Source organism: Rhinolophus ferrumequinum, chromosome 10 (genome assembly GCF_004115265.2).
Source record: "Rhinolophus ferrumequinum isolate MPI-CBG mRhiFer1 chromosome 10, mRhiFer1_v1.p, whole genome shotgun sequence".
NCBI classification, from domain to species: Eukaryota; Metazoa; Chordata; class Mammalia; order Chiroptera; family Rhinolophidae; genus Rhinolophus; species Rhinolophus ferrumequinum.
Window position 1 is genome coordinate 7,177,199 of NC_046293.1, and position 24,527 is coordinate 7,201,725.

The following is a 24,527-nucleotide window of genomic DNA, read 5'->3' on the forward strand; positions in this document are numbered from 1 at the left end:
TCAGCGCATCATTCATTATATTTTGTGATCACAACGGAAGGGCTCTGTATCATCCATTGCTTCTGGTATGGCAATTTTTGTGTCCTAATCCAATTTATTCACCAGTTTGGCACTGTGTGACTTCTGGCTCTTCCCCAAAGTCAAAGTGACTGTGAAAGGTAAACATTTTGATATTCAGAACATAGAGGCAGCCACGACAGCACAACTAAAGACACTCACAAAAGAGGACTTCCAGAACTTCAGAAAGTGGCAAGAACTATAGGATGTGTGTGTTCGAAGCGAGGAGGATTAATACAATGTGTCTTTTACTGTAATAATTAAAAAAAATTTTTTTTTATTGGGGAATTTTGGGGGACAGTGTGTTTTTCCAGGGTCCATCAGCTCCAAGTCAAGTCGTTGTCTTTTTATCTAGTTGTGGAGGGCGCAGCTCAGCTCCAAGTCCAGTTGTCGTTTTCAATCTTTAGTTGCAGGGGGCACAGCCCACCATCCCATGTGGGAATTGAACCAGCAACCTTGTTGTTGAGAGCTCGTGCTCTAACCAACTGAGCCATCCGGCCGACCCTCCGTCAGCTCAGCGGCAGCTCGTTGTCTTCAATCTAGTTGTGGAGGGCGCAGCTCACTGGCCCATGTGGGAATCAAACCGGCAACCCTGTGTTGTTAAGAGCTTGTGCTCTAACCAACTGAGCCACCAGGCCGCCCAATAATTGTTTTAAAATTTTAAGCATTCACCATATTTGTTGATCACACCTTGTAATCTAAAAAGTTTGATGACTACTGAAAATACTGTTTATATAGTAGAATGTATTCCAGTGACCAGAAATACTAATTGCTTAGCAAAAATCACTTAAAAGTAACTGTCAAAATCAGATTCTGTTATAGAGAAAATAGGAAATGTTGATTAAGTTCAGAGAACTAGAAAGTTGCAAAGTAGCTGTTTCCCTGGTCAAACATGCTTATTGTTTTCTTTTTTATCCCATCCAGTAGCATCAGGTGAATGTCTGGACGGGCAGTATTGTTAGTGTGTAGTTGCAGGGCTTTCCTGGTCATAATTGGGTCTTCTATTTGTGTACTTTAATGGTGCTGCTTCTGTCAAAAGGGCAAAGAGTCTAGAAAATTATTGTATTTTACACTCGGTCTTTTTTGAATGGTTTTTTTGTAGGGAGGTAAAAAGAGCAGAAATGGAAAATCCCTGAGAGGATTATGAAATTGGAAAGTGTGGAGTTTAGAGCAGAATGAATTCTGATATCAGAGGAGTTGCTTTTTTATGGATGGTGTACTATGTGTTGAAAGGATGGAATGAGGAATGTACTTCTCAAATCTGTTTCATGTGGAAGCTTATATAGAAATTCAATGAGTTAGCAAGGTTCCTTACAAGGCAGTAAAAGGCAGTCAAGGTGCTGATACATCTATTTCCTAAACAGAGGAAGTTGGAGTCCTAATGAGAGGGGCTGCCTTTGGTTAGCTCAGCACTTCCTGGTCTAATTGGAAAAAGTTGGTAGAGAAATTTCAGGGTTTTGTTTTTTGTTTTTTTTTAAATATTACTCCTTTGTCTTCTGCTAGATTGAACAGTTAGGTCTAAAAGATTAAATTGATCTACCTGTGGATCCTGTCCAGCCAGGGTTTGGAAAAGCCTTGGAAAAAAACCTCTCTGATGATCTAACGCCATCATCTTTGGCTCCAGCTAAAGGAGTTCTGGCACACATTGAATGAATGTATTATAATGGAAAATTTAAGTTTCGCTTTGCTTCTTCCTTTAATAGTGCAGTGCTCTTTGGCTGTCTTTTTCTTACATATTCATTCCTTCCTCACAATAATCTGGTATCTAATTAAGTATGAATGAGTTTCAGAACTGGCTGAGACTGCATAGGGTTATTTTCAGGAGCCTCAAGGATGGGGGCTGAAATATCTTTTGCTTCTTTTCCTCATTTCAAATATATTTCATTTTAGTCATCCCATAGGCTTTTGTGGGCAAGCCTGGGAATTTTGCCATAATTCATATTTCATGGCGTCTGTGGGAAAATGTATTCCATGTTCCAAATGATCAAACTACAAATGAGCTTTTGGCATCTAATCCATTTACAAGTTGGGGACTTGCTTATATCCTAAGAGGTGTGCTTCTTGAAGGTTGGGAATTACAGAGTTAAGAAAAAAGTGAATAGTAATTACATGGAATTCATTACTCAGAAGGAATTGCAGACAAAAGTTAGATAAATTAATAGATGACAAGTTCATAAAAGTTTCCAAGAGAAAGCTGGCATGTGGGTTATATTCTTGACCTTTTATTTAGTCCTTGACTTTAAAATTTTTATTTCAGGACAGTCATTTGTACAATTCTGTTCACTGCTGTGACCACCGTAGAAATTAGTACTCAGCAGATATTTATAAAGTGCCTATCGTATGAAACACCGAGGAAGACATTAAAAGATGTGAAGAAGAATAAGTTGTACCACAGCTACTAGTGTTTGCCTCCTTCCCTCCTGTTCCTTTAATGAACAAACCATTAGCTCATTTATCAGAGCTAATCAGTACCAAATTTCTTTGTTTTTCCTTTCCATTTTAGGTACTACAAACTAAATTTGGGGCTAGTGATCTATTTATGGGGGATACTTTTTTGGGTCATGGACAGACAGGTTGGATTCCAGGCAACATTTTGGAAACGAGTGAGGTTTACCTTTCCTCTTTCCTGCTTGGTCCCCCCTTCCTAAACATCCCCTTGATGGCTATCCTGCACTTCTTGTGTTCTGGTTAACAAATCCTTGATTGGATATTAAGGCTGATGAGAACTTTGTGTGACCTGAATTTCTGCATTTTGAAAGGGGTCTCATTATTGAGAAAAGTTCCTTTCTCCAATCCACCAATGATTGAATGAATAAAAATTTGAAATATCACCCATAGAATAAACGAACAAACAAAACTGAAATAGATTCAGAGATACAGGGGAAAAAAAACAAAAACAAAAACTGAGGGTTGTTAGATGGCAAGGTGAGTGGGGATGGGGAAGAAGGTAAAGGGATTAGAAAGTACAAATTAGTAGTTACAGTATTGCCATGGGGATGTGAAATACAGTTTGGAGAATATAATCAATAATGTTGTAAAGATTTTGTAGGGGGTCAGATGGGCACTTGTCTTATTAGGGAGACCACTTCAGGGACGGTGTAGATACACCTGAAGCTGAAGCTGAATAATATTGAATGTCAACTATAATTAAATATGTGTATATATATACAGAGGGTGCCCGAAAAATGTATATACATTTTAAGAAAGGAAAAAACTGTATTAAAATTGCAATAATACATACTGATAACAAAAGATGAATATAAGTCATATGTATACATTTTTTTGGCACCCTGGTATATAGTTACGGGATGTGGAATACAGCACAGGGAATAGAGTCAACGGAATTATAACAGCTATATTTGATGTCAGAGGGGTAGTAGATTGGGGGAGAGGGGTTATCATTTTGCGAGGGGTGTAAATGTCTAACTATTACGTTGTTCTGTACACCTGAAACTAAAAAGAAAAAGAAATATCACCCACAAAAAATTGCTTATATCTATACCTATAGGAACCTTCATTTCTGAATCACAGATTGTTCATGATCTAACCTATATGAATATACTTAGAGAACAGTGGGACACCATATTTGAAATTAGGTCTGCAAAGCTAAAAAAGCTTCTTATACTAATCATTCCCCTTGAAATTAGAGTGATGATATATATTTTAACATTCAAGTCGTTTTTTCTTTTCTTTTTTTGGGAGGAGGGGGAAATAATAACATACATACAGAAAAGTACATAAATCATATGATAGTTTATAAAATAACCATAAAGCAATGAGCTGTGGGGCCATTACTCAGCCCAAGAAGAGCTCATTGTGAGCCCCACGGAAGCCCCCAATGTGCTTCTCTCTGATCACAACTCCATCTCTTCTTCCTATTCTGACTTCTTGAAAATCGTTTGTTTTAGCAACTATATGTCTATTCCTAAACAATATAGTTTAGTTTAAGTTTATAAGAATGGAATGAATCGTATTCTTCTTTTTCTCAACCTATGTGGTATTCATTCATGTATTTAGCTTTAGTTCATCCGTTTTCATTACTGTATAGTGAATGCTTTCATGGAAAAATTATTCCATAATTATAAAAAAATCTGTTGGTGAACATTTGGGTTGTTGCAGATTTAGGTTATCAAAATGTTGCTGTGAATGTTCTTGATGTATCCAGGCGCATATACACCAGAATGGAAATTCCTATAATGTATATAGTAATATACAGTTATTAGGTAATACTAAACTATTTTCCAAAGTGGTTGTACCAGTTTATATACCCTCCAGCAATATATGAAAGTTCCCACTGCTCCATACCCTTGCCAACACTTGGAATTGTTAGATTTTTAATATTTACTACTCTGCTGGTTACATAAAGGTATCTATGACGTTTTTGATTTTCATTACTATTTTGTAATGAGGTTAAATAGCTCATATTTATTAGCCATTTGGATTTCTTCTTTTGTGAAGTACCTAGTGAAATCTTTTGCCTATTTTTTCTCCTGCATTGTTCTTTTTGATTTTGTTTTCTCCTAATAGGTGTTCCTTATCTTTTCGGAATACTAGTTGTTGCTTAAATGTATTATAGATATCTTCTTCCACTATGATTTGTCTTTATCATTCTCGGTATCTTTAGAGTAAGAATTTCTAAATTTAGTGTAATTGATCTATGAGTATAGTTAGTGAGTTTTGTGTCTGAATTTTTTGTATGGGGGTAAAGTAAACCCCAATTTAATTATTTTTCCAAATGGATTCTCATTTATTGAAAACACTGTTCTTTCCCCATTGATCAGCAGTTCCCCTGTGTGGTGTGTTTCTGAGCTCACTGTTTGGTCTGTTCGTCTGTGCCTGTACCCGTACCTCACAGTCTTAGTGCTGATACCTGTAATAAGCCCTGTTCTGTGGGAGAAGTAAGTCCTCCCCCCTTTTTCTTTTCCAAAAGTGTCTTTCTTAGCTTATTCTTGGTTCTTTGCATTTCCGTATGAATTTTAAAATCACGTTGGGCACCTGAAACTAATATAAAATAATATTGAATATCAACTCTAATTGAAAAAGTTAAAAGGGCGGGGGAGATAAAGAAGAATAAGAAGTTTAGAGTTCCAGATATAAAACAAGTTAAGTCTTGGGGGTGTAATGTACAGAATAGAAATACAGTCAATAATATTGTGATAGCATGGTACAGTGTCAGATGGTTGCTGGACTTATATGGTGATAACGTCTTTAGCATAGGGAATACAATCAATAATGTGGTAATAACTGTATAGTGCCAGGTGGGTACGGCTGAATAACTATGGTGCACACCTGAAACTAATATAATGTATGTTAGCTATATTTTAATAAACATCTTAAAAAGAATAAAATCACTTTGGGATTTTGATTGGGATTACATTAAATCTGCAAATCAATTTGGAAAATTAAAATCTTTAGAATATTTACCGTGAATGTGGTATATTTCTTCATTTATTTAGATTTTCTGTAAGGTCTCCCAGTGAGGTTTTATAATTTTCTCTGTGGTGGTCTTCCACATCTTTTATTAGATTTATTTTTACAGATTTCATATATTTTAATGCATATGTAAGTGTTTAAAAAATTTACTTCCTGTTTTTGCTGATTTCAGAGAATTTCTGGAAGAATATACAGTTTGTATGTATCTGTTATCTGTTGGGGGGGGGGAAGTTATGTAAAGAGAAATAAGAGAACGGAAGTGACAAAGGACACACTTGGTCCCCTTTCATATGTGTTTCTTCTCCTTTACAGGAAGTACTCATTTGTTTTCCACATATGCAACCTGTGGAAGAAAGGGTAGATAAGCAGTTCTTTTCTGTAAGGGTACACACTGTATCCTTTCATGTTTTAGAGTTGCACAGCAGGTACTAATTAACTGCTGGAAGAAGTAACAATTTTGAGTGGGCAATTTCTGATTCAAATTACAATATTTTCTTGGGGAAGGGAAAGAGATTTGTTACTTGTGCTCCTCAGGAATGTTGGTTGTCAAGGATTTTCTAGATTACGTCTCCCAGCCAATGTGAAAATGCCCAAGTCTTAAGTATGTCAATTCAGTGATTCTGTTTATAGTGTGCTTTAGAGAATTTTATAACCTACTTCACCTCAGTACTTAAAGACAATCAATTTCCCATTCTCAGGTATTCATTAATTGTTGTGCTAGGCCTGGAACACAAACAGATACCAGATAGACTCTCCCTGTTTAAAAAACAAAACAAAACAAAAACCCTCCTGAAGGATTCCATCGCAGTGAAAACTGCTATTAGTATATGGTTTATTTCCCTCCAGTTTTCTTCCAAATGTGAGTTTTAAAAATAACTGAGCTAATACCTTGCTTTTTTCATTTAGCATTGTAGCTTAAGATTTTTCAGATGTCATCAAAAGTTTTATTAAGTAGCCTTTTTAATGGGTGTATATCTTTCCATTCTGTTGCATCATTTATTTAAACCCTCCACCTCCATTGGACATTTAAATCATTTTCTGTTTTTCAACTTATACTAATATTTGGATGAACACCTTTTAAAGCTTTTTCTGCATTTTGGATTATTTCCTTAGAAGTAGAAATACTGGCTTAAAGAATTTGACAATTTTAATGTTGAAAATTGATTCCGTGATTATTAAGCACCATCTGTGTGTGTTAGGTATTGGAGAAACAGTGAGGAACAAGACAGATAAGGTTCTCGTTGTCCTGGAACTTATACTTTGTGAAAGAAAGATTAAGCAAAGACTTTTATAAAACTTTCGTAAGTGTTTTGGAGGGGAAAACACATAAAATGTTATAGCAGATTTAATACTGATGGTTCTAATTTAGGTGTGGCGCAGGGGGAGAGTTTGGGCAGGAAAGTCTTTGAGGAAGAGACATGTAAGGTGACAGCCAAAACGCAAGTAGTGGTTGGCCAAACAAAGGAAAGAGGGAATAGCATGTGTTAAGTCTAGGGGACGGGGGCAAAAGGGACAGGTAAGGATTATTGGGGGAAACTGGCACAGAAGAACTAAAAGAACATAACTATGTCAGTGGAGGGATTGCGAGCAAGAGAGTGGTGTGAAGTAAGTAAGTAGATGGGGGCCAAATCACACAGGCCTTTAGGCCTTGTGTAGAATGAGGTTCTTAGCAGTACATTCTCCCGTTCCCAAGGGACCTACCAGTTTATACTTGTCAGCCCTGTATGAGGGCCTGCTTCACCTATCAGCCTTGCTAGTCTCATTTGTAAAAGACTGCTAATGGGATAGACGAAATGTTTTTATTTCAGTTTGTATTTCTTTGATTATTAGTGAGGAAGAACTTTCCCCTAAATGTAGCCAGGGGGTGTTTCATTGTTTTTGACTGTTTAGTTCATTTCCTCACCCAAAAGCATTTCTAAGGTTCTTCTACAAGTTCTCTAGTAACAGACTGGGAACCACTTGTCAGGAATTTGTAGGGAACTTACATGTCTCTCACTCTCAGTACTCTGGGTGAGGGGCTGGATTAGGTTAAGATTGGGTTTCTCTTGGCTTTGCTATTTTATGATTCATGGGTATACAAGTCTGTGGAGTTTGAAAAGAAACTGATAAACTCCACTCGCCGCCTTTATTTTTTTAAGAGCCAGTTCCCATCATTCTTCCCCCAAGAAGCAATCAAAGTCTCTTGTAACCAGAGTGAATTGCTGCTGCTTTTTTGATGTTTTACTTTTATTCAGCACTTCATTTTTCTTTGTTTTTTAATTGTTGGGTAGAGATTTTCTCCCCTGCTTCATTACGAGATGCTTGAGGGTGGAGGCAGCGTCCGTCTGGTTCATTCTTGTCTTCGTGCCCCATTGGCGCTGTCACTGTGCGTAATGACAATGTTCCAGATGTACAGTATGAATGAATTGGCTGTTTATATTTATGGCCATCATAGCCCTTGACATTTTCTATGGTTTGAAAAGTTAGCTGCAAATACAGCCTTCACCTCTCCAGAGGCCGAGGAGTAGCCTCCTTACGGTGAGGTGTAACCCGCCCAGGTCTGCAGGTCTCGGCTGGGTTTTTTCCTCAGTGGTGGGTTGTGGTCACAGGAAGTAGGAGCTGCCCAGAACCTGCAGCAACTTGCCTGGGTGCTGGGTGGTGTTATCTTTGGGTGTTTTCACTTTCCCCAACTCTAGGTGTCTGGGGGAGAGACTTAACTGGTTAGAGCCTGTAACATTTCTGTATGATGACTAGGTTGTTGTAGAACTAACCCTCAGTGAACTCATGCAGGCACTGGTGAGAACCCAAATCAGAAAAGAACATAGGAACAAGCTTCCATTTCAGTGATCTCAGATGCCGCGGAGGTCATAGAAAGGCATTTGTTATGTTGTATATACCTGTCTATACTACAGTCCATCATAGAAATTGGTATCAGTTGTTAGTGAGGTTGACAGCTTTCGGTGGTTAAATGTAGGTGAGTTAGGCTCTCGGTTTCTCTGGTTTCTCCTACTCATTCCCCACAATTTGGGCATTTTCATTGTCATTAGCACCTAATATTTTCTGAGGGTATTGTTGTGGATGTCCTTATTTATGTTAACTCTATACTTGTGGATAATTTGTCTTCCTCATGTAGTTTTCTAAATAATACCTTCAGCATGTGTTCTAATGAAAATTGTAGCAGACTACCTGTATTTCCTGGGGAGGTAGGGATTCTTTTATTGTTATGAACTTTCCCCTGGTGTTAGAATTTTCTGCAGTAAATAGGGCTTTTCATTTTATTTGGCATACATTTACGAATGCTTTCACATGTCAGACACTGTGCTAGATCTATTAATGCAGAGGCATTAAGCCATGTGGTAAAGAGCAATAATAGAGGTGGGCCCAGGTTCTGTGGGTACAAGAATGAGGGGTATTTAGCATATTCATGGAGGGTGTGAGGAGGGTGGGGAGAGTGCTGGGATCAGGAAAGACTTTCTGGAGAAGGTAGCACTTAAACTGAGTTTTGAAGGATGAATAAGAATCAGTTGGTAACAAGGATGGCTTTTAATCGAGGCAAGGCTGGCGAGAAAGGAGCACAGTTAAGCTATTGCTGAAGTACACAGTACCTCTTGTGAAAAACTTGAACCTGAATTGGATCAAGCCTCTGTATCTAACTCATAATTTACTGGAAATATGGGGGATGGAGCATGGTTAAATGACACCATGGGGGTACAGTTAGCAAAAGCCAAAATGTGGGAAAACAACCTGTGTTTTTCAACAAAGGAACTACAAGAAAAGAAGAGAGGAAGGGGGAATCTATAGTCAAAGAGATTTAAGAGACACATCAATTAAAATGAAATGTTGTCCCTGTTGGACTCTGATTTGAATAAATCAACTCTAAAAACTTTATGAGACAGTGGGAAAATTTGAGCATTGATTGGATGCAATGGAACAAAAAAGATGGATTTGAGGAATAAGTTATGAGATAATTATACTTAGGTGTTTGGGGCTGGAGGGAGGGGAGTCTAAATTTATGGTTTGGGACCTGAGTACTGTTACCTAAGATAGGAAAAATGGAAGCAATGTATCTGGAGGGGTTGGAACAGGGTGATGTTATTGGAAGTTTGCTTTTGGGCATACTGAGTTTCAGATAGCTTGGTAGAGATGCATAAGTTGGTAGCTTACAGGTACAGGTGAGGTCAGAGCCAGATATGGATCAGAATGTAGATGGTAGTTAACCTTAAGAAAGGATGAGATTGATATGACCCAGCAATCCCTCTCCTGGGTATATACCCAAAAAACTTGAAAACATTTATCTGTAGAGATATACTTGTATGTGCTCCGATGTTCACTGCAGCTTTATTTACAGTGACCAAGACATAGAAACAAGCAATGTGTCCTTTGATAGATGATTGGATAAAGAAGATGTGGTATATATACACAATGGAATACTACTCTGCTATAAGAAAAGATGAAATAGTGCCATTTACGACAACATGGATGGATCTTGAGATTATTATGTGAAGCAAAATAAGTCAGACAGAAAAAGTTGAGAACCGTATGACTTCACTGATATGTGGGATATAAAACTGAAAGCAACAAAGGAACAAGACAAACAAAGAAACAAAAACTCACAGACACAGACAATAGTTTAGTGGTTACCAGAGGGTAAGGGGGGAGGGGGCTGGTAGATGAGTGTAAAGGGGATAAATATATGGTGATAGAAAGAGAACTGACTCTGGGTGGTGAACACACAATGTGATATATACATGATGTATTATAGAAATGTACACCTGACACCTATGTAATTTTACTAACCATTGTTATCCCAATAAATTTTAATTTAAAAATTAAAAAAAAAAAAAAAAAGGATGAGATTGCCCAGGGAGAATATGTAAACGAGGAAAGGGGTGCCCCTGAGAGGGCGAGAGAAAGAGGAGCCACTTAGGATTCTGAGAGGAAAGGTCAGAGAGTTAGGAAAGTAGGATTTTTTTTTTTTTTAAATCAAGGAGATAGGAAGTTTTCAAAAGAGCATGGAAACTATGACAGGTATAGCAGGAAGGTCAAGTAGGATAAGAACGTGGCAAATTCCTCTTGATGATGAACATTAAAGGTTTTTGGGGAGCTTGTGGGGGTGGGAAAACTTTGTGATTAAACCATATTGACATCCTGCAGTTACCAAGTCCCTTTTGAGTGGATTTATAGACACTGGATGTAGATCACACTAAATTTGTGTTGATTAGCTAGAGTTAGGATTAAAAGCAAAAGAGCTTTTCTTTCATTGGAAATTCACATCATTACCCTTCATTCCCTTGGTGCCATTAACTTGAAAATCATGTTCACTTGTGCAGAGACATCAGTTTACTTTAGTTCTCTTTCTATGAAATTTTGCTAATTTGCACAAAAATAGTAGAACTAAAGCTGCCATATACGTTCAAACTTTTAGAACTGTGAAGCCTGTCTTAAAGGCAGTTTTCACAGTGAATCTGTTACTATGCCGATACTCTTCGTGGTAAATGCAAAATCTTAGCAGTAGGCAAAGATTATATTGCTTATTGTTTCCTTTTTTTTTTAAGATTACTTTTTTAGATTTTTGTTGTAAAAATTGTTTTTCTTTTCTTTAGCTCCTTTTATCCCAAATGAGATGAGATAGGTAATGGATGTGGAATTACTGTGAAAAAGTTGTTAGTTGAAATGTGATGTGTTACTGTTACTACCACCATATGACTGTCGGTATGTCTCTGTCGGCTGGAATATTGGTGTGACCTTCCCAGCTCTCTTACGCAGCAAAGAGAAGTTTTGGCCGGAGGGAAATAGCCCTCTGCCCTTCCTACCATCTTTTGGGCAGGAATATTATAATTTATATTTATGTTACTGTAAGTACAGAACTGTGAGAACTGTTTCATTTGAAAAAAGCCCTCACACAGCAAATTGTACAGCCCACATAGGGACAAAGGAATGACTCAGCCTTTTGGGGATGCTTTTCCTTTAGTTGCTAACCTCTGACCAGACTGTCACGTAGTCTGAGAGTTGAAATTTACCCATGATTTTTTTTTTTTAAAGACAGTTTGAGAGCTTGGTTGCCAGAAGGGACCAGTGAGAATGTTTCTGTCTTCCCAGAGTAGCATGTAGCCCACACTGGCTGCCGCCCTGTTGCCTGTTGAGTCATTCCCACAGTTCTATATAGAGCTTCTCGGGCTTTTCTGTTAAACATGATGTTCTTGGAGTGAGAAAGGAAGTTTTTCTCTCCTCCCCAGAATCTCCGCCACCCCAAACTTGCATTGCTTTCTCTTTTCTAATGACAAAATATTGCCCTCAATCATTTCTCTTTTAAGGTGTCTTAGTACTTCGTTTAGCATTTGTCCAGCTCTGCAAGCATTAAGTCATTCACTGGGCTCAGTTTGCAGCAGTAGGCTTTCAAGAGACGGGCTGATGTTTAGCCAAAAAGATTGAGGAATTCTAGGTAAACATATTACACATGGATTTCTAGTTTTCAGCTATTTAAAACTCAGTTAAATATGCTAAAAAGCATCTAAATGTCCTTATTATGAATATCAGTTAGTAAAACGTACTGTGAAGGGAATGAATGAGCTTTTAATTTTGGATAAGTGAAAATTGTTTAATTTGAAAACAGTTTGTTTTTGTTTTCTCAATGGAAAGTAAAATGCCTATGTTCATTCTTACTCAGAAACTCATGCTCTGTGCTAATAGACAAAGAATTAAAGTCTCTTTATCAGGAAAAGGAAATTTTTATATATTGGAACTGTCTTATGTGTTCTACACATCCAGCGAGATCACAAGCATTTTAGAAAAGTCCAATAACATCAGTAAGTTGTCTATTCACAGATCACATGTCTCACATAGGAACAAGTCAGGGGCTCTTATAGGGGATGGCAGATCTGAAAGACAGATTACAGCTTTGGAATGTATTCAGATGACTTTTTGAAACAGATATTTTAATTGGAGTGGGGGTGGAGAAATAATTGAGCTTCTGTAGTTAAATGTTCAACTTCCTTAGCCTGTTATCTATAAATATCACAGATGAAAAAGTTGTCGGAACTCTTTTTCAGAAAACGAATTCACCATCCATATTTATTTGTATGTATGTGTTTCTGTGTGCCTAATCCTCATTCTCACCTCCCGTTAATGGGTCAGTCATTGGGCTGTTTCTTTCACAAGATTGAGTTGTTTGGACTGTGTTTAATCTGTTACTCTTAAACTGCATTTACACGAAGGTTTTGAACAAAACCTCATCTTCTCTTCTTGAAAAGGGAGGGGAAAAAAAAAAGCAGTCGATTGGTTTTCTGACGGTCTGTTTCTGCATTTCTCCTCCCCCCAGAGACGAATAGCAAGGGGAGGCGCTCACTCACTGTTCTAACCACACTTCATATGTTTTAACTTGAGAGCTTTTTGGTTTCCTGTCGGCGGTGATTCAAGTTTGTGCCATCTTCACTTGCCTGAAGGGTGGATAAACTGATAACTGCACTGAGAAGGGGAGTGAGTTCTCACAGTCACATTTGAGCAGAAGGCATGAGATTGAATTTATGAAAGTTTCAGTAGCCTCTGAAGACAACATCTCTGTTCTGCAACTTTGAATTTTTTCATTTTATTTGTGGGCTGTTGTTTCTGAGAAGAATCTGTCATGACGCTACTGGAACCGGAGATGCTAATGATGGCCGTCCAGTCCGGTAATTCCCGTCTTTCCTACAGATTCTACTTACCATAGGTTTCTTAGGTGGGGCGTATTTGTACTAGGATTGCATGGAGATGGGGAGGAAGATAGATGGGGGCACAGACACATGGTCCAGTACATGTACTGCATTTTCAGGGTTTTATTGTAAAATTAGTTAAGTTTTTTTTTAAATTGCAAATTCTAGTTACTCAGACATAGCTTTGAATTAGATGTTTACTGACCTTAAGATTATTCAGTGAGGTGACCTATGTGGGAAAAAAGAACTATTTTTGTTTAATCAATTATTTTATTATCTGTGGCACTGTTTTTAAGATAATTAAATGCTTTTGCTGTTTTATACATTACTGTCTTTAAGCACTAATCTGTACTCTATGTCTTTCTGTGAAAGTATATTAAATAAATTTTCCTTAGCTGTTCTTGCTCTTTTATGGTATAATCTCCTTTCTAGATCATCTTTTGGGTCTTTGGAAATGTTCTTGATAACACATAGGATTGAGACTCTTAAGTTTTGGAGATGGGAAAGTATGAGCAAGGAGACAGTAAACAGGAAGAATGCAGGATTTTTGAAATTCTATCTTTAAAATCAGTTTTCCCAATACAAAAGTATCTTTTAAAACATTTTGAAATTCTGGTTTGTTTTTAATGGTTTCTTTTACTCTTCATGTTTTTAAACTTGAAAGTTAGATATCTAAAAATAGGGGAATGTTCTTTTGTTATTTTTAGATTTCTGCTAAAATGTAGTCTGTAGTGTTTTGCTGTTTCACAGCATATCTTGAAAGATTCATACAAATGGCATTTGGGGACCTCTTCCCATCCACTGGTCTTCACTCAAAAGAGAATGAGACTCTTTAGTTCTGGCAGATACTGTCTCTGGCAGAATTGGTCTTACTGTTCTCCTTGGGGAGCGCTTAGATAGTATGTTGAAAGGCAGATACCCATCTGAAGACAGGCTCAGATGCTATCAGGTTAAGCTTTATGGACAGGTAAGGGGCAAAGAGGAAAGATATTGCTGCTGTTCTGTTCTTTCTGGTTTTTCAAATAAGACCATGATTGTCATTTATTCACTTTTTCTGTTCACATATGCTAGGCGTTCCAGGTTGGACAGCCCCCCTTCCCCAGTCTGTTGAGTGATGTGTTCTAAACAAGATAATGTGCTTATCTGAATGTTTCCCATCTGTCTGTGATGAAATAGCTCCCAGTTCTACTGACTCGGATTATTTTTTCCTCTCTGTATTCTAGTTCTCTGCTGTCTGAGAGACAAGTGCTTATTTTTATCTCAGGGAGTAGACATTAGCATTTGAACTCTCCCTTCTTTGATCACCTTGTTTCTTACAGATCATCTCAGTCCAGTAACTTTTCTTAATAAAGGTTAAAAGATTATTTTCCCCTAAGGGACTCTCACTATTCTCAGCTGGATAAGGGAAAGGGACTTAGTAATTCTTTCTTGTCTTGTCTAAGAGCTGTTTTTCCTACGACATATGTTGGGCAGGGCTAGCCACCCATCTGTTGGACCAACTACTTCATAAAATTTTCAAAGGTTAATAGTATGTAAGACAAGGATGGATGAAATTGACAAGGGTGTTGGATACAGGTAGAATGAAAGGGCTGCAGAGAGCAGCGTGCACGTGGACCTCTTTCTTTTGCCTGTGTGTGTAAAAGCAGAGAAACTAGGTATAGGAAGGAGTAATAGCAAACCGGTTTCTCCTATACTTGTAATTCCTAAATGTTAAAAAACTTCGATGTGTTGGTTTTGTGAAATCGTTACTGTTTTCTTCTGAAGCTGTAGCCTTCAGAAGGAATCATGGATTGTAACAGGAATATGACAGCTATATTTATGCTAGGAAATTAAAAAGCATCTGTTATGAAGCCCTAATAAACTAAAAGCCAACCATTTTTTCAAAAAGTCAAGACATTTAGACTATGTGAGCCATAGGTTTTCTATCAATAAAGTATTTGGACCTCCACGAACATATGCTTTATAGGTAGAATTATTGTTCAATGAGATTTTTAAAGTATCAGACCCCTTTAGACAAGATTCAAGATGCAAAGTCTTTACCATGAATTAAACTTGAAGATACTGAATATTATAGTGAAGTTCCAGGGTACATTGTATACTTATTAACAGTTTTCATTTAGTATTTGGAGCTTGGAGATTTTGGTGAGGCATACTTGCGTGTAAAGACTCTCATCCCGCTTACTGCTGGTGGTCTCTTATCCTTTGAGATCCCGTTCAGAAGCTGTCTTTCTGTGAAATCTCTCGATAGTCAACCCTTCCTCCTCTGTTCCTGCAGTACCACTTTTGCAACGTAAAGTAATTATGATTTCTACCTGCCTTTCTAATTCGATTATTAGCTTTTCAAAGGCAATGTATTCGTCTGTATTTTGGCTCCTGACATTGGCACATGTAGACCCTCAGTATATTGTGTTTTTTTTAATGAAGGAAAAAATCTGATTTGGCATACTTCCCCTAATAAATAGGCATAATCCTTTCAAATCGGGGTTTTATTAAAGTATTTTGAGATCTGTTTTGCATTAAGAAATGAGTCCTCTAACCACCGTCCTGTATCTTAGCCAACCCTGTCCAAACCAGGTGCTGTTGAAAGCATGACTTTCAAACTGAAATTCTTCCATGTCTCAGGATGTGCAGTGTGCCCCGTGTGCCTCCCTGTGAAGTGCTTTGCTAAGCCTAAGTGTTCTGGTCAGCCGCAATCAGAGGATGAAAGCTTCCCTCACCACTGTGGAAACCTATGTAGATCATTGTGATTAGAAAACTAATGATCTTAGATGGACATTTGGGATTTCTGAAGCTAAACTAAGACTGAGGGGGAATACTGGGATGCCACACTGATCCGGTGTATTTCAGAACAGAGCAGTGCGGGGGCCCAGCTCTTGACAGCGAACACGTAAGGCTTTGACCAGATGGCCCAGACCCTACACTTAGCCAGTGCAGTCTTCTTACTAGTTTATAACTCTACAATAGTGGGACAGAGTTCCCTTGTGGAGAGAAGGACTGAAGCCATTCCCAGGTCTGCTTTGGTCGCATGACATACTCCTGATCTTGATGAGGCACAGTGAGGGAGTCAGTTTGTTTTTTTCTGTCTCTGTGCACATATGTGTGAACACCCACCCACTCATCCACACTGCACCCAGCCACACACACTCTACCTTCCCCCACCATGCTTGCCTATGTATCGGCTATCTCTGGAAGGACCGAAAGAAACTAGGAACGGTGGCTACCTCAGGGAAGGGGCATGGAGAGCTGGGGCGCTGGGTAGAAGAGACTTTTTGTTGCACAAAACAGTTGAGTTCTGTTTTAAGTTTACTATGATTATGGAATACCCCATAAGTGCAAAAGAATATATAGAGTATGTATTACAGCAATGAATACAGTACACAAGCCCATGGACGCAGTATCTAACCTAAGAAATAGAGCACAACGTACACTGAAGTCCTCTAAGTGCCCTCTTTAGTTTATCCTTTAGAAAACAGTTTTGTTTGCTTGCTTTTAACTGTATATACCTTTTAAATCTTTTGTTTTGTGCCACATGCTTGCTACTTATTAAAAATATTAATAATTTAGAAGTGTTTCCTTAGTCCATTCTCTGATCCCTTGATGTCTGTATACCTAATCCCTGCATATTTCTTTAACTTCCAGTTCCCTGATCATTACAGTTTTTGTCTGAACTGTATATTTTATAATAGTGTGGATTGGAGAGAGGGGAGTAGTAATGCAGAATAATAAGGTTGAAGGAAGACGGTGGGCAGACAGCTTTTGCCCCTTTTGGCTATGTGTTAACTCTTTAAGCAAGGGCTCCCTGTTTATCTTCACATTACCCAGGGGTCTGTAGAGCTGGTAAAAAACTCTAGAACCTTCAGCAATACCTACCTTTTCTATCTCCCAGTATTCTAAATATTAGTGTGAGCTTAAAAAAAAAAAAAGCATGCTTTTGTTTATATTCAAGGGATGTTAGAGCTTGGAGGAAACCATAGGTATTGTCTTCTCCTTTATGTAAGATAGGGAAATCGGCCCATTGAGGCTAATTTCCTGAAGTCACATAATTAATTAGTGGCAGGGATGGAAGGATAATGTATCTCCCTGCTCCCATGACAGTGCCCTTTCTGCTATAACATACTTACAAAGAAACCATCAGAGACCTTTGATGTATGAGATTGTTTATAATTTTCCCCAGAGATCCTGGTTTTTCTTGGGTTTTTCCATTGCAGGTTTCTGTCACTATTCACATTGACTCACCTCTTAAGAGGCAGAGATAAAAACCAGTGCCTGGGTTTTCACTTCCTGCCCCTGAGAAGTGTAGTGAGATGCTAGAGGCCCCGTGGTTCTCTGGTGGACCTCCATCTTGCCCTGCCTTCTCTGGACTGGGTGATGATCTCATACCTTGCTGATGATCTCAGAAGACAGGTAGGCAGACAGACAGCTGTTGTCGTCGGTCTTCTGGATTACATCTTACTCCCCTTTCTCTGACTCACTGATTTATCTGGGATCCCCTTAGAGTTAGGACCCAGATCAAAGGAATTTGAATTCATCTGTCTGTCTCTATCTTTTTTTCCTCCCTCTTGTTTCCTTTTGGATGAGGCAAGCTGTCAAGACCATGAACCACAGTTTTAGCTTTATTAGAACGGTGCCAAATTAAATAAAGATGAGTCTTATACAGTCTTGTTTTTCTTGGAACTTCACTTTTATGATTACCGCATGCATTATTTTTGAAAGATTTTCTTTATAATAACAAGGAAAAAAAATACTAAAAACCCCTGCTCTGCCATCAACAACAAAAAACAATGTTTTCTGCCTTGCTCTCAGCAAGCTAAATGGCAGGATCAGGCTGAGCTCACGGCGTCAGGGGTCTTGGGTACCCTTAACCTCATGCAGTCACTTCTTATGTTCGTTTAAAGAAAGTCAGGTCACATCCCTCCTCACTCAGAACCTGCCGGTGGTTCTCAGTCACAGAAAAAGCCCAAGTCCTTCAAATGCCTGCGGGGTCCTCTGTGCTCTGCTCCAGCCCTGTAACTGGCGGCATCTCCTCCTTGCTCCCTTGCTTACTCTTCCCCAGCCGTGGGGGCCTCTTCGTGTCCCTGCACACCTCAGGGAATGCCCGTTTCAGGGCTCGTGTGCTTGTTCTTCTACGGGGAGCACTTTTTGCTGGGCGGACTTGCTCCCGCGCCTCCTTCAGGTCTTTGTTCAAATGCCCCTTTCTCAGTTAGGCCTTCCCTGACCCACCCTATTCTTTTAAAATCCTGCTTTTATTTTTCTTCATACCACGTATCTGACAGAATACATGATTTGTTTGTTTACTGGTGACTGCTCCTTCTCCCTACTATAATATAAATACCTCAAAGTTGGGTGTTTTTCTCTCGTTTTCTGCTATGTTTCCAGTGCCTGTAGGGGTACCTGACATTAATATGCACGTAATAATAACTCTTGAAGAAATGATTTGCCAAAAAATTTGGAATGTATTTTAGGCAAGTATGTTCCTGAGACCATGCCTTTCAGCTGTTTTGTATCACGTGCACCGCACTAACTAGAGCGGTGGTTCTCAAAGTGTGGTCTGGGCACCCCTGGGCATTCCTGGACCTTTTCAGTGGGTGCGAGATGAAAACTTTTTATATATTTATATTAAACGTATAAAAATGTTATTTGCTTTTTTACTCATATCTTCTCAAGAGTGTGCAATGTAGTTTTCCAGAGGTACGTGATACACGATATCTCAACAGATTGAATGCAGTATCATGTGAAAATTCAGCTGTCTTTTAGTAAATTATACTCAAAAGAGATTTGCAAAAACAGTAAAATAGTGGTACTCTTTTTAATGTTGTGTTTTTGTTTTGGAAAATAATCGTATTTTTCATAAAAATACGTTACTTAGGTTAACGTGTGGGTTTATTGCTTTTAAAAATAGAAATAACAAATGGGTTAAGTTTTAATTTCTTACATGATAAATACTGGTATGTATAACCCACATAAATAAGTGGGCTTATACATGAGCGTTTTGAAGTTCTCAATAACTATTAGAAGGTAATGAAGTCCTGACATCAAAAAGTTTGAGAAGAGCTAAGTATAGGGTTTAACAGCATGGACTTTAGAATGCAAGTTTCTTAGCTCTGCCACTAATTCATTGTGTGACCTCGGACAGATTATTAACCTCTCTGTTACTTCACCTGTAAAATAGTAATAATAATACTACTACTAATAATAGTAATAATGGTAATAGTAATGCCAACCCAGGAAGTTGTAAGTATTAAATGAGTTAATATATGTGAAATGCTTATAACAGTTTCTGGCACATATTAAGAGGTTTTCTTTAAAAAATTTTTTTGGGGGAATGTTGGGGATCAGTGTGTTTCTCAAGGGCCCAACATCTCCAAATCGTTGTCCTTCAATCTAGTTGTGGAGAGTGCAGCTCAGCTCCAAGTCAAGTAGTTGTTTTCAATCTATTCGCGGAGCGGGGCGCAGCCCACTATCCCATGCGGGAATTGAACCAGCAACCTTGTTGTTGAGAACTCGTGCTCTAATCAACTGAGCCATCCGGCCGCCCCTCTGGAAGCTCAGCGGCAGCTGGTTGTCTTCAGTCTAGTTGTGGAGGGCACAGCTCACTGGCCCATGTGGGAATCGAACCGGCGACCTCGGCATTAGGAGCACGGTGCTCCAACTGCTTGAGACACTGGGCCAGCCCTATTATTGGGATGTAGATACAGTAGTTTTTTGGTTTGTTTTTTTAAAATCTTCCTGGATAGTCTGACAACTTCCCACAACTCTCTTGATATTTGGCAACTCATAAAAAATTTAAAAAAATACTTAAACTTGAAATACTTCTGGGAATTTGTTCTAAGGAAATTATAAAAAACATATGATATATATATATATATACATATATATATATATATATATATATATATTAGGATGCTCGTAGCAATATAATAGTAAAAAAAACTAAAACAAACAGAAACAACCTAAATTTTAACAGTAGGAGATTGATTAAAGAACTTATGGTACGTTCATTTGATTGGATACCAATGTAGCCATAAGATTAAAGATGTGGGAAAATGTTTCCCATTTATCCATATAATCCTAAAAAAAATGGCTGTAAGGATATACACCAGAATATTAATAGCTGTTTCTGGGTAGTGGGATTCCATAGGAGATTTTTTTTCCCTTCTTTTGAGTTCTATATCTTTCTGATCTTCTATCATAAGCATACATTTCTGTTGTATTCAAATAAAACAGAGAGAGAGAGAGAGAGAGAGAGAGAGAGGGAGGGAGAGAAAGAGAAAGAGAGAACACATAGGTATGGTTAGAAGAGGGGGAAAGTGGCTGGAAATGTAGTTAGAAGCTAGCACCGTTGATTTGGGGCCTCTGCAGTCAAAGTGGTCCATTGACCAAACAATGTGTGATTAAGAGGAGGCACTCCATCCCATTAAGCTGTGCCTTCTGCCCAGTCTAGTTTGTGTAAATCCCTTTTACATTTTGTGCCTTTGTTTCTGTTTTGTAAGATTTATTGAAATGAATGTTTGCAGTGTTTGTACTAGGCCATGTTCTTGGCAGAGCCGTAGATCCTTCCTGTACACACTAACTTACTCGCAATCCGTTGGACCTTTCAGAAGTTTTTATAAACTAAAAACACACTAAGTTATTTTTTTGTTTTCGATGGGTAAGAATAATTTGAGTTCTCTTAGGCATAAAATAGTAGTGTTAGTATAAAATGTTTTAATTATTTGAAAGTACATTTCTGTAATATATTTTGTTCTTTGACCCGAGGGTAGGTGTGAAAAGCGTCTCAACAATCCATCTACTCTTTATCACAAAGCCAAAACTCATACCGCCTTATCTTTGCAGGGTAAATAGGACCTGGAACACTTAGTTAAAAAGTTAAAAGTTAACTAAAGTGACCTTGACTTTCTGAACTGTTATCTTTACTAGGTTCTCTTGAGAATCAATTAGATTATATTCCTCAAATCAATGCCATAAGACTAATTTTCAGAATATTTGGTTGTGTAGAGTATTGAAAACTTAGGGTGTTAACATTAATTAGTCTGCCCAACAGATACTATGGCCTCAGCCTTTTAACACCTTGCTACTCAACGTGTGTTCCAAGGACCAGCAGCATCTGTATCACGTAGGAGCTTGTTAGGAATGCACAGTCTCAGGCTCCACTGTGGACATGCAGTCAGAATCTTTATTTTAACAAGATCCTCAGGTGCGTGAAGTTGAGAAGTATTGTATATCCAACAGGTATTTTATTTTTATTGACCTTTTCTGAGGTGAACAGATGAAACAAAGATGACTTGTTGGCGTATTTCTTGGGTAGTAAGTATTGCTCAAAATGCTAAAAATCAGAAGGTAAAAATAACAATGGTTGGGAAGATTATATGATGTCTAATTAGTTTGAAAGCACTGGATAAAATAGGAAACAAAAAGAAAATTTGCTCAGTATTCAGCATTTGATAAATGTTCACAATATGATACCTTTTGGGTGGCCATTTTTCTAGACTTTTGGAAGAAAGAATAAATAGACTTCTTGGCATTCTAGAATATTTAATTGGAGAGGGATCTTAGAGGTAACCTGATGCAAAACCTTCATTTTACAGGTGAACGAATGGGGGGACTAAGACGGGGACTAAGTATTAAGTGACTTACCTACCATCACATTGCTTGGACTCCCCAGGTCCTGATTTTCAAAACTCTGCTCTTTGCCTTCCTTGGCTACCCTACCCCTCTGTGTTGCTGAAGGCCAGATTGTTAGTTGTTTCTGTTGATATTGATTGAAACCATACTGAACAATTCTGCATGAGAATACTGTATCCAGCACACCTAACAGCGTCTTGTGAAAATGGTGGGGGCTTACTCTCTGCTTTCCTTTCTGTGTGATTCATGTAATAGCTTCAGAAAAAGACATTTATTTACTTGTTGTCTAGAAGTTAAACTGCTTCTTCTATGAACCAGTGGAACTAGCTTTTCAGGCCTGTGCTCTGTGAGATGGGGAGGTGCAGGGATGTGGGGAAGGGAATTTTCTGTTCTACTGAAATGGCAGTGTTTTTGAGTATTTTCAAGTAGTGTCATTTTTCTTTCTATTCCTTGTTTAAATAAAAATAGATAAATCAGGAAAGGAAACCTTTCAGTAAAGAATGCTGGAAGGACTGGTTATCTATGCCCCCAAAATCCCCCAAACAGCAGAGAAAACAAAACCAAAAACCCATTGATCCTTACCTTCATACTATAAAAAAGAAAAATTCACTTGAAATGGTTCATAGACCTAAATGTAAAAGCTAAAGGACACAAAAAGCATGAACTATTAGGTTGGTGCGAAAGTAATTGTGGTTTAAAAAGTTAAAAAAAAAATTGCAAAACCGCAACTGCTTTTGCACCATCCTCATACAAAAGAACAATTCTTAAGTTGGACTTTATCAAATTTAAACACTTTTTTTCCTCTATACATTTTTGAAAATGAAAAGACAAGCTATAGAGTGGGAGAAAATACTTACAATACATGTAGCTGACAAAGAAGTATCTAGAATACATCAAGAACTCTTAAAACTCAATAACAACAAGATAACCCAATAAAAAATGGGAAAAGACTTGGTCAGACATTCAGGAAAATGTGTGAATAGCTAATAATAAGCATATGAAAAGATGCTCTATTGACCATCAGATAAATGCAAATTAAAACCACAATGAAATACCACTACACACCCAGTAGAATAATTAAAAAGACTGACAGTACCTAGGGTTGGCAAGGATTTGGAGCAATGGGAATTCATACACTGCTGGTGGAATGTAAAATGGTATAATCACTTTGGAAAACAATTTGGCATTTCTGAAAAAGTTAAACATATTTACCATATAACCCAGCAATCCTATTCCTAGGTCTTTACCTAAGGGAAATGGAAACATATATTCATATTTGTACATGAAGGTTCATAGCAGCTTTCTTCTTCTTCTTCTTTTTTTTTTTTAAGGAGGGTACAGCCACAGTGGCCCATGGAGGATCGAACTGGCAACCTTGGTGTTATTAGCACCATGCTTTAACCAACTGAGCTAACCGGCCGCCCCTCAGCAACTTTGTTCTTAATGACCTGAAACTGGAAAAAACTAGGTGTCTATCAACAGGTGAATAGATAAATTGTGGTACATCCATAAAGTGGATAATTACTAGCAATAAAAATGAACAAACTACTGATTCATTTTTTTTTAAAAAAAGATGAATTTTGAAAACATGCTGAATGTAAGAAGCCAGACTGAAATGAGTACATACTGAATGATACCGTTTATGTAATGTTTTAAAAATGCAGGCTATAGAATACTACTCCGCAATAAAAAAATTTTCTAAACAGGACCAAACTATTGAAATCATAAAACACCCTGGATGACTCTCCAGAGAATTATGCCAAGTGAAAAAGTCAGTCCCAAAAGGTTATGATTCCATTAGGATAACATTTTTGGAATGACAAAAGTATAGATATGGAGAACAGATTGATGGTTGTCAGGGGCTAAGGTAGATGTGGCTGTAAAAGCTCAACATACAGCAATGGAAAAGATCCTTGTGGTTCTGTATCTTGACTGTATCAATGTCAATATCAGTGTCGCACTATAGTTTTGCAAGATGTTATCATTGCAGGGGATCTGGGTAAAGAATACATGGGATGCGGTCTCACCGTATTATTTCTTACAACTGCATGTGAATCTATAAGGACCTCAAAATAAAAAGTTTGATTTTAAAAAATGCAGACAGTTTGGCAGCTTTTCAAAAAATTACACACAGAGTTACCATATGACCCAGCAATTTTACTCCTCGGTATATACCCAAGAAAATTGAAAACACTGTCTACACAAAAAGTTGTACACGAATGTTCATGGCCGCATTAGCCAAAAATGGAAACAACCCAGATGTCTATCAGTTGCTGACTGGATAAACAAAATGTGGTATATCCTTACAATAGAACATTATTCAGCCATGAAAGAATGAAGTATTGATGTATTTTGTAAAAAATGGGTGAACCCTGAAAACATTGTCATGTGAAAGAAGGTAGCCTCAAAAGGCCGCATGTGGTACAGTTCCATTTATATGAAATGTCCAGAACAGACAAATCCATAGAGACATAAGGTAAATTAGTGGTTGCCAGAGCCTGGTGGCGGGGGTGGGAGTGACTGCTAATGAACGTGGGCTTCTCTTGGAGATAATGACAATGTCCTGGAATTAGATAATGGTGTTGGTTGCACAATTTTGGGAATATATTAAACTACTGAATTACATAATTTGAATGGGCGAATTGAATGGTATGTGAATTGTATCTCCAAAATTGTATGAGAAAAAAATGGAGGTTTCTCTAGAGTGACAGACAGACAACAAGCAGTTCAGTTGTTGCTTGGGGCCAA

General features: G+C 37.9%; 1 protein-coding gene across 2 annotated transcripts in view; it reads left to right on the top strand.

Moving 5' to 3' along the window:
- MRTFA (myocardin related transcription factor A) overlaps positions 1-24,527 on the top strand; it is a 176,907-nt gene that overhangs the window by 71,609 nt on the left and 80,771 nt on the right. The window contains exon 1 of one of the 2 annotated variants that reach the window (XM_033116198.1): positions 12,844-13,136. The exons of the other annotated variant lie outside the window; for it this stretch is intronic. Within the exon in view, the coding sequence (XP_032972089.1) occupies positions 13,091-13,136 (46 nt within the window). The 5' untranslated portion in view covers positions 12,844-13,090. Of the gene's footprint in view, positions 1-12,843; positions 13,137-24,527 lie in introns of those variants that run through there. 2 annotated transcript variants of the gene reach the window in all.